The 10,570-nt window shown below is 33.2% G+C and overlaps 1 protein-coding gene across 1 annotated transcript; it reads right to left on the minus strand.

Moving 5' to 3' along the window:
* Nucleotides 1-7,837: 7,837 nt before the first annotated feature.
* On the minus strand, nucleotides 7,838-10,302 carry LOC126841776 (protein THEM6-like). Its single transcript, XM_050578426.1, has one exon. The coding sequence runs from the start codon at nucleotides 9,807-9,809 to the stop codon at nucleotides 9,153-9,155; it is 657 nt and encodes a 218-aa protein (XP_050434383.1). The 5' UTR covers nucleotides 9,810-10,302; the 3' UTR covers nucleotides 7,838-9,152.
* Nucleotides 10,303-10,570: the final 268 nt, after the last annotated feature.

Raw genomic sequence — 10,570 nt, forward strand, 5'->3', positions numbered from 1 at the left:
AAAAGTGTATCCTTGGAGTTCTATTTAAAAAAAAAAATTTCAAAATGGCCATTCTCCACTAAAAGTCAATGTACTACAGTTAAGTTTTTATAAAATTAGTACAAAAAGTACCAAATTTATTAAATTTGACGTTTCTTACAAAACTATCTTTTATTATTTTGGACGATTATTAAAATTTCCTTCAATACAAAGTAAATTTGACATATTTTAATTATTGTCTCAATTATGTACAACGTAAAATGTTAATTAAATAGTTATTCTATTACAATATATTTTATAGTATACTAATGAACCATGTTCAGTTAACTATTAAAAAAGTCATACTTTACAATAATAACAAAAATAAAAAAGTATTTTATTATGAAAAATATACATTCATTGCACATTACAATAATTATAATACACAACGATGCTATAACACGTGAGGTTTCTAAAGAGTTAACTGAATGTCTAGACGAATTCTGCTAAACCCAAAAACTCATTTGGTATAAATTTACAGTGTAATTTCGTAATTACATTATGGGCGTGTTTGTGTGTTGTTCATATAAATGCTAGTTTTTGTGTCCCTAAGGACTTGGTCGTATTGTCCAAACCGTTTTTAATTTACAGACATTATTTGCGGCACTCTCTGTACGGTTCTTAATTAGTTTAGACTTTTAACTCCTCTTTACTTTGTTCATGACAATAATACCACAAGTGTGCACTAACTATAATAGGTAACCTATTATTATACGCGTGCTGTCAGCTAATTAAACTTAAAAGAAGACTTACAATGTCATTTATGTTGTTTTCTAAATTTTTTTTTTTTTATGCAACAATTAACTATTATTATATTTTAAAATATTAGATATTTTGTACTTTAAAATCACATGTACAGATGTACTTTAAACGAGCAAAATATAAAACTTAAATAATACAAAATACAAACAAACTACCACTAGTATTTATTTCAAACACTTGTGGTTACCCCAGAATTGATATATATATATATATATATATATATATACCAATGTAACCGCTAGAAGTACAAATTCTTCAGCGTAAATATCATAGTCCTTTGAAGTCAAGGCACGCGTTGTAATAAAATACCAAACAGAATCTCGAATTATTGTAACGCTTTAATAACACTATAATTTCCATTTCAAAAAAAAATTGTAAAATAAAAACGTAAACCAATACTTACGATTATCAGTGTACACCATTTGTCTAAAGAGTTGCATATAGATTTATCTCATTTTAGTAATAATTATATTTAAATAATCATAATTACAAAAACTTGAACCTATTGACTAATTGACTACTTGCCTACAGGTAAATTAGGCTAAGTAAACGACTAAAGAAGATTTTTATTAACAACAGTTGTAATATCATTAATTTTTATTTAATAATTAAAATTTTCCTGAAATTTAGTGTTAATTATACATTTTATTAAATTTTTACAAAAGAAACTACGTATTAATTGTTATTAATTAAATTACACTATTATTTACTGTGTATATTACATGTTATATTATGTTAATAACATATTAAGTAATTATATATAACTGTCACAGTTTCTAATTTTTCCAATGTTTGTTTTACAAAATCTTATTTTAATAATAATTATATTTAGAAACATATAAAAAACAATCTAGATGAATAAAAAAATATGATATTAATACAAAAGGATGTCGTCGATCAATCACATATTATTTATTTATTTATTTATTTAAACTGCATAAAAGGTTGAATCTCAACAGTTCAATAATTAAGACACGAATCAGAATACTACAAAATACTTAGTAGAAAAATATGTTCATAATTGTTTTTGTTTTTCCCTGCTTTCTACTGCGTCAGTTAACTAATTTGTTTTGTTTATTTAAAGTGATTTAGAGTGAAAAACTGCTCTATGTTTACAACAACAATATAATAACGTTGTATAGAGAGTGTAATGATTCCAGTGCAGCTCTCGGAAAATATATTAAAATATAGTACTAAATTTGTTTTTTAATTTAAATTTGTATTATTTTTAGACCAATAGTACTAGTAAAAAAAAAAATATCAAGAGAAAAAATACGATTTTAAGTTATTACCTATACTACAGTAAATTGTAATTTAGCTTTTAATAAAGTATAACACCAGATTTCATAACAGCTACTAGGAAACTACAGCTACTAGGTTTATTTTCCTAGATTTAGTAAAGGTTCAATGTGAGGCTGTAGTGAAAACTATATGAATACACTATAAAAAAAATGATGATTTTAATATGAATTTACATTTACTAAAAACAATACAATTTTCCTCAAAAAATGAAGTTCAGTGCTTAAACTCATAGAAAATTTGTACAGTATAATATATCACTATTGGTAAGTTCAAGTAAAAAGTATTTAAATTAACTATGGACAATTTGTGTAGTAACTGACGCGACGGTTGTGCATCAAATGTTCGCGAAAAATAATATTAGTCGACTGTAAAAAAAACAAATAATTAATTTAAAATATTCTACGCATTATTTAATAATTTCCTACATGGTCAAATAGGTTTATATATTTTTTTGTTTTTTCGTTTCGATATTAACTAAAGTAGTTTGGTTTTGGACATAAAAATGTCAAATGTGAATGTACTTCAACGTACACCAAAATATATTAACACAATTTTGCACATAATATGCAATTTTCACGATTTGCATAAATCAAAAGTAAAAAATAGTATATAAATCGGCAGAAAGAAGGTGGTAGAAAGACGGTTATATACTATTTTGATTCCATCTTTAATAACAGTCATGCCAGTCCGTGAACTTGATAACCATTGTCCATCACGGTCGGTTGCGGTCAAATAATAATAAAGAATAATAATATTCCAATTCACGATAAACATATAAATAAAAGAATAAATAAACCCGGAACTAAAATCTTCTTGTGTATTGTACAGTATAAAACCACAAAATATATGAAATTATAATACAGTATTCGCAATTCTTAATATTACAGACGCCTATATAGTGTGAATTTTAGTAGGTTTTTAAAACTATGAGCGCATATTTTTTTTTCTAAATTACTAATAATCATTTTATCAGAAACTTATAGACATTAACATATTATATTATATACTTTTTAGATTTTCTGATTTATTAGTCTCGAATAAGCGAGCTTGTACAACGTGCATAAATGCACAGACAAAGCTGAAGGCCGTTATAGTTACACGCGAGTCTTATCAAGTCTTACCACGTATTTTTTAAGAGTAATCTCACCATCCCCAACAAAATTCAAAACGGAGTAGAAAAATTCTTAAGGACTGTAAAAAAAAATCAAGTAGATAATATTGTAGAGACTGCACACTTAAGGCTTTTTAATATTCAGCTGGTTTTCTTTAACGCGTTAAACATTAAATCTGTTAGTGAAAAAATACAAGTATTAACATCACGTCTGCAAATTAACACACAACGTGAAATTTTTAGTTGAGAATTACTCTGACCGCATTGAGCCGTTCGTAAACTCTACGCATTTAGGTATCGCTGGCCCAATTTTCATTACATATAGCCTATAATATATGATATAGGTAAACTGTAAAGGAATAATCTAAAACCACAAAGCAATTACAACAATAATAATATTTCATCTTCATTAAAAATACATTTTTTACACCAATCATTTTACATAAATACAAGACTTAATTATTAAAAATATTTTTTTCATTGTAATACACTCATTGAACACACTATGACAGGTGTGTAATGTATTTTTTTCTCCCGGCGAGGCCATGGCCCATAGGACCATCCACTGTTGTAAACGCCGAGTCTGTAATGGTCTAGTAGACAAATTATTAGTAATTAAAAGATGGAGCCTGAGGCCCTTGGGTTCGCGGAGACACGTGCACGTGTCTGAATTACTGCACTCGAGTTGGCTAATGTAGACCTGATGACTTATTTTGTACTTGTTTGTTTGACGTATACACAGTAAATAATAGTACATATTCTACCAAACTACTCATTGGGGAAAAATAGTAATTCAAGGTCATATTTTTTTTTATAGTTATTATTGTTAATAGTAATTTTTTATGTACGCGTCAATACGAAGATTGTAGAGGCATACTGTGATTACATTCATGTGTTGTTTTACCGTTTTTCACGATACGTCCGGAAACGTTGTGCAGATTATTTTATCAAAAAAAAAAACGCCTATTGATTAGATATTATTGGCAATGTTTTGTACAGTTGATACTTCAGAAATGCATGTTCTTTTTTGCCTTGATTATATTATGAATCGTAACAGTACACACTAAGTCAACCACCAAAGTTTAAATTCGGATTTTGCCAAATTAAAAATTAAAACTCAATTACTCTTTATGTTAGCATTATTACTTCTCTTCATACTAGTCTATCTCCTTTCATCAGTTAAAAAAAATAAAAAAATATTTTTCTAAACATTAGTAAAGTAATAAGAAAATCGTTAAAATTAATATGAATTAAGAAATGCAACATAGCTAACATTGATTTCGAAATAAATTCTAGTAAAAACTAATATGAGTAACAATAAATATAATCTATTTGATGAAACTACACACAAAACTAATAGGTGGTCTCTTCAACGAATTCAAAATTGATTTGCTTATACATATTACCTACTTATGTGGTGATATCTATCAACATTTAAGTGGATCAACGATGGGAAAATAAAAACGAATGCTTAAAGTGTATAGATAATATTTTAATCGTAATTTAAATTTGATATTTCTATTAGATTTGAAATTATTTTTTTAAAAAGTATTCATACTTACTTAAAACCGGTTTCACGATCTAACCTACGTTATTGAGTTAAAGACATATTACAAATATGTTACCTATACCTACTTATAATAATAACCGTAAAATAAAAAGGAAATTTCTAGAAAATTATCACTATTATTACCATTATACGAATAAATAAATAATTTACTATTATTCATATAGATATATTTTAAACTGTTTACAATTTTCGTGACGCCAACGCTAAAATAACTGGATTCAAACCACGCCATAAAAACTAACGGTACAAAAGTGCCATTTCAATTTTTTGCACAGCAGCAGGATACGAATTTAAAAAAGACAATGCCGTAAAGGTATGATATTTTTGTAACATAATTTAAGTTAATATCTCAGTATAGCCACGTCTGAAATTGCTAATAATTTAATTTACGGCAAAAATGTTGAAAAAATAAATGTATATAATTTTTAAAAAAAATGTGTTTTATTTTTACTTGTTTTTTTAAACAAAAAAACAATTTATTTTAAAGTCGAAATCAGAAGTTATATTATAATACAATTATTACATTCTAGGTTTTCTCTATATTTTACAGGAATAATAACACTAACGGACGACGCTTTCGCATAGTAATACTGTGTTGAGCTGCTAACGGTTTTATGCGATACGGAAATTAAAGGCGGTCACATTTTAGTTAAATGATTTTATTGGAATTTAATCGTTTATCAATGAGTTTTGTTTTTTATTCGAGAACCAACTACGGTCTCAAAATAGATGCTGTCATTTTATATTATTTGAATACTCCTGTTTTACCGGTAAGCGATTTCAAAATATTATCGTACTGGAACAAAACTCGCGAACCCGCTGGTATTGCAACAAAGAGTGTCGGTTGGTAGATACTTGCTTGTGCCTAAGTACTTATTGTTACTTCCGCTAGTATTTTTTGTAAGCAATTTATTAATTAACCCCGCTTCCTTATTCGATACACTCATCTTGGACATAATATTGGCGTTCTCAACCGTAAACAAGCATAACTACCACTATACATTTAAACTGTTTACTTGTCTGGTAATCGTTGAATGTTTTTTTTTTTGTTTGTTGTTTCAAATATTAATTATAGTTAGTATACGGTAACAAATTTACTATAAACCGTTCAGTTTATTATGAAATTCTAAAAAAATGCATTGTAACCATGAATGTGTTGTATAATTTTTGGCAAAAATTAAATTTAAAAAAAACATATTGGTAGGTACGTATGTAGGTTTCACATTCTGTGATGGAAATTTCGCAATTCCACCGACGGACATGTTCGGATGTGTTATTTTAAATTAACACAGTGTCCACTCCGCGCCTATAATATCATAAACATGGTATTTATATACACATTATACCTAGTTCTACCCGGGCCATGACGTTTTTTTACTAGGACATTCGTCTGAACAACTGGCGTGTGTGTGTGTGTATACCTATTGGCACATCGATTGCGGCTCCGATGTGTCCAATGTCTGACCGTTTGTCTTCCCAAATCAGGCACGGCTTCAAGTTGAAAGTGAGCGCTGCCGTCGGAGGGTCACGCGCACACATTTACTATTGTACACTGTCAAAGGTGTGCGTTACGCGTTTCTCTGTTTAAAGCGCAAAACCAAACCGGTTTCGTTTGTGTCTCCGGTTGTAGGCCAAGGTGTAAAATACCTGAAACACTCTACTCCGAATAACCACGTCTCGTGCACAACTTTTAAACGTTTAAAAAGTCAACACCGCGCCAGACGATCGTCGCGGGTACCGGCCGGCCTAGTTATAAGACTGTCCGGCTCAATTTCATTGTTACACGGTAAATACTCGCTGTAAAGTCCTCCTCTTTTTCTTAATGATTCACTCGGAGACGATCGCGGACAACCTAACCTACGGTAAGTATGATGACATAACTCGATCAGGAGCCGTAGCCAACGTGACACCGGACACCATAATGTTGCGGTATCGGTATAGAATACAGCTATAAAAAAAAAAAAAAAAACAGTAGCTGCCGATTGCAATAAAGTACAAAAATAATATCTAAAGTATCGACATAATATCAAGTCCCGCGATCACGGATAAACGATAACGTTTTGCTTGTAATTATATATTATTTTGAGGCGTTTAGTTTCAAAATGACATTTTGAAAACGTGTTATTTTTTTCACACTAAACTATTGTGTGTAAAACTATTAAATAAAGATTAAAACTAACTCAACCCGCGTTGGAGCAATCTTGGTTGGTATTAAAATCGCCCATCTGAAGAAATTATTTGTTGTTTGTGAACAATTTCAAAAATTGCTTTTAGCTGGTTTTCAAACTAGACGACTCATTTCATAAAAACGTTATCAAATGGCTGACAACTGTCATCATATAATATATGTAAGTAAATTCATCCGAATGTTAGAGTTTCACGTGTATTTTTGAATGATCGGAAATATACAGTACACGCACATGACGACGTTATAAACATAATAATATAATACAAATTATACCGGTTTTAAAGTATTCCATAATGCGTGAGGTCAACTTCCTCGACTGGTCAACGCGGTCGATACCCATTGAGCGCTGGAGATTTTTTTTTATTATTATTTTTATGAATTATGATTATTTATCATTATTACTTTACGGCGTGTCGCAATTTGTGCAAAACAGATTGTAAACCTTGGACCAAAAAATGAGAAAAAGACCTATAACGAATACAAATATCGTATAATAACACTTCTAAAAAAAAACAATTTCTCTCCCTTTTTGTCCCAATCGACGGTGCGGTGTTTGCATATATTACTACAAAGGAGATACCGTTCAGCCTGCAGTCTAGATCTGACCTCGGGGTAACATCTGCCACCTCCGTGGCGAAAAGTAGCTATTTTGTTGTTTTTTTCCCCTCTGTTATTATTATTCGTGAATCGTTGTCCGTACGAGTAGAACACAATCATCACACACTTGAGTATACTGTTTGTTTTTTTGGAAACCGTGTCGGCGGAAGAAACAATAACACAACCGTGTTGCAAGACGGCGTTGGACGGAGCAAAGAAGTATAATATGAGCTACGTATAAGAAAGGAAAAACAGTAATAATACTAATAAAAATTTAAAAAAAAAACTCAACAATTTCGATACGTTAAACACGGTAGCTATAATATTGCAATGGCTTACACACAGTTCTAAATAATATCAAATTTACCATCTACTCGTCGTGGCGACCAAAAACCATATAAACATCGGACGTGTCAACGCCCTTGTGAGTGTTGAAAAACAAAAACGAGCACGTTTCTTTTTTTTCATATTATACATATTATAATATCATAATAAGTCTTATAAAATAAAAATGGTAATACAAAAAAAAAAAACAATATTTCTATAGTACAATATCACAATACATTAAAAATAAGATGTAATAACGAAATATGATCGAGATCGGTGCGGCAGTGTACTTACAAATGTGTACCGAGGCTGCTGTTTGTCTATAACTTTACTATACTGTTATGTATTGGAATTATATTGATATCGCGGCGATTACACAACATTATCATTACATTATTTACACGTCGGTCGGACAAACGGTGGACCCTAATCGGATTAAAAAGCTATCGAGGTACTTTTGTGATCGACACTATATAAAAGAATAAAAATATAGAAAACCCGCTCGCGTTAATTCATACCCCAATACGTGAAAAATGTAAAAAAAATATATATTAAAAAAACAAAAGTTAAAAAATTAATACAGGTGTTACGGTAAAAATTATAAAAAAAAAAACTATAATATAGTTTAATGACTAGAACACTGAACAACATTCAGCTGTGTGCAGCGTATTATAATATGATATATATAAGTATAATCAAGTATCGATTGCATTTGCCTGACCTTCCTATCTGATATACATAACGGACACGCGTTTCTCCGGCGAACTCAATATTTCAAAATAGCAAAAAAATAAAAATACAAAAACGGCACGAGCGGCGGACCCATTACACGTTCCGCGCACCGATCGAACGACCACGGCCGTATGCGCGCGCGCGTGTGTGTATGTTTGTATGTTGTCGGTATTACATTTTTAGTATATACAAAATAATAAGATGTGACAACACTATTTCGCGTTGTGCTAAACATTTACACGCACAAGCAACACACACACACACACACACCGAGCGCATTCGTGCAGTGTATAAATTATTAAAAACTAAATAAGTCTTACTGGGTTAGACGCGGTAATGTACACTCTCAGTCGGGATAAAAAGACGGGCGTTCGAGCCCTCCGGTAACTTTGGCGGTAGCCGACGAGGAAACGCTTGACGGACACCGTTCCGGATGAAACGTTCTGCTCTCGAATCCATAATCCAGACACGCCGTCCACGGACCATCCGGCCGTCTTGGAAACGGGCTTGGCGGCGCCCGTATACCGGAGCTACTCGTCCACCGGCTAGTTGCTGTTGCGTAGGTTGGCGCTGGACACCAGGTTGGCTTGGATCCAGTGGTGAATTTCCAGCGGACACTCGGGCTTGTTGCGGGGCGCCTCCACTTGACCGGGGCACTTTTTCGCCGCTTCGGTCATCAGCTCTTCCATCAGCTGATTGACGTCGCAGTTGATCACCCTGTTCCGGCAGTGCACGATGGCGTTGATGAAGTCGTCGCCCCGGCTGACGAACCGGTGTTCCATGTAGATGGAGTTTTGGTCCCAGTACACGATCCGGGACGATATGCTGTACAGCGAAAACGTCCGAATGAACCTCCGGTACCGGATGCTGGTGCCGCCCTGCACGGGCAGACCGCCCTTGTCCCGGATCGCTTTCCACAGGCCGGTGCGCATGTAAAACTCGGTCCTGGCAAAGTCCACCTCCCTCAGGTACCGCGAGTTGTTCATGTGGAACAGCAGAAAGTCCACGTCGGTGGTCAGACAGGCGGACGAGTACGAGGTGGTGTCCAGCACGTGCACGTACTTCTTGAACACTCTGCACGTGACGGCGCACCAAAGGGTCCTCGCGAAGTAATGCACCTCGAACGCCCAGTAAAGCACGACCAACACCAACAGGACCGTCACCAGAGCGGTGTAATAGTCACACGCGAACAGATTCAACATATTCCGACCGTTCTTTAAATTAACTTTAACTAGAAACTCTCGACGAAACGCGGTTTCGTACGCTGATGCTCGAGAGAAAAGCTATGACCAACGCAATAGTTTTCGATAACGATTCTCACATAACAACAAACGTACATTCAGAGTATCGTCTACGGTACGGCTATATTACAGTTTATAATCGTTCGTAAAATTATTCGACAATATTATTATTTTTTTAATAATAATAATAATAACAATAAAAAAACAATGGTTATCGACGGATCCGGCGGCAGTGACGCGATTTCTATGGTATATACGACGACGAGACGCACAATAAACAAAATGTATAAAACAAACAAAAGAAAAAAAAATAACGCACCAAAAGCGATTATTACTATTATTATTATTCGTTTTGATTTTTATTTTTACGTCTACGTACGGAATCGCGCGCGTTCGGCCGCTACGGTCATTCTGAACGTTTATGTTCACGATTCTCATGTGGTAGAGTACCGAACGGCGGCGGTCACCGGCCGAAGGACGGACATCCCCCTACCCATGCTTATTCCGCGAACGGGATATGAATACGTTCTGCATTGCGCTGTGTAACGTAACTCGACCGGCAAAGCGACGAGTTCACAGGCACAAAGGAGCGGGTACGCTCAAGGTCAACGTATTTTAGTGGTCACCGCAAACGGCTGCCGGATTTTACGCCTCTGCGTGTGATTCGATTGCACTGTCTTGGATCGCCGTTGTATACAATAATAATAATAATAACAAACAAT

This window comes from Adelges cooleyi, unplaced genomic scaffold, assembly GCF_023614345.1.
Source record: "Adelges cooleyi isolate 19-005CV unplaced genomic scaffold, UGA_ACOO_1.1 ACOO_flye_CR_arks_rails_tigmint_CR_PRNA_41, whole genome shotgun sequence".
Taxonomy (NCBI): Eukaryota; Metazoa; Arthropoda; class Insecta; order Hemiptera; family Adelgidae; genus Adelges; species Adelges cooleyi.

What these genes read in the sequence shown, in the direction of transcription:
- LOC126841776 (XM_050578426.1), bottom strand. Translation starts at nt 9,809, where the DNA reads ATGTTGAATCTGTTCGCGTGTGACTATTACACCGCTCTGGTGACGGTC.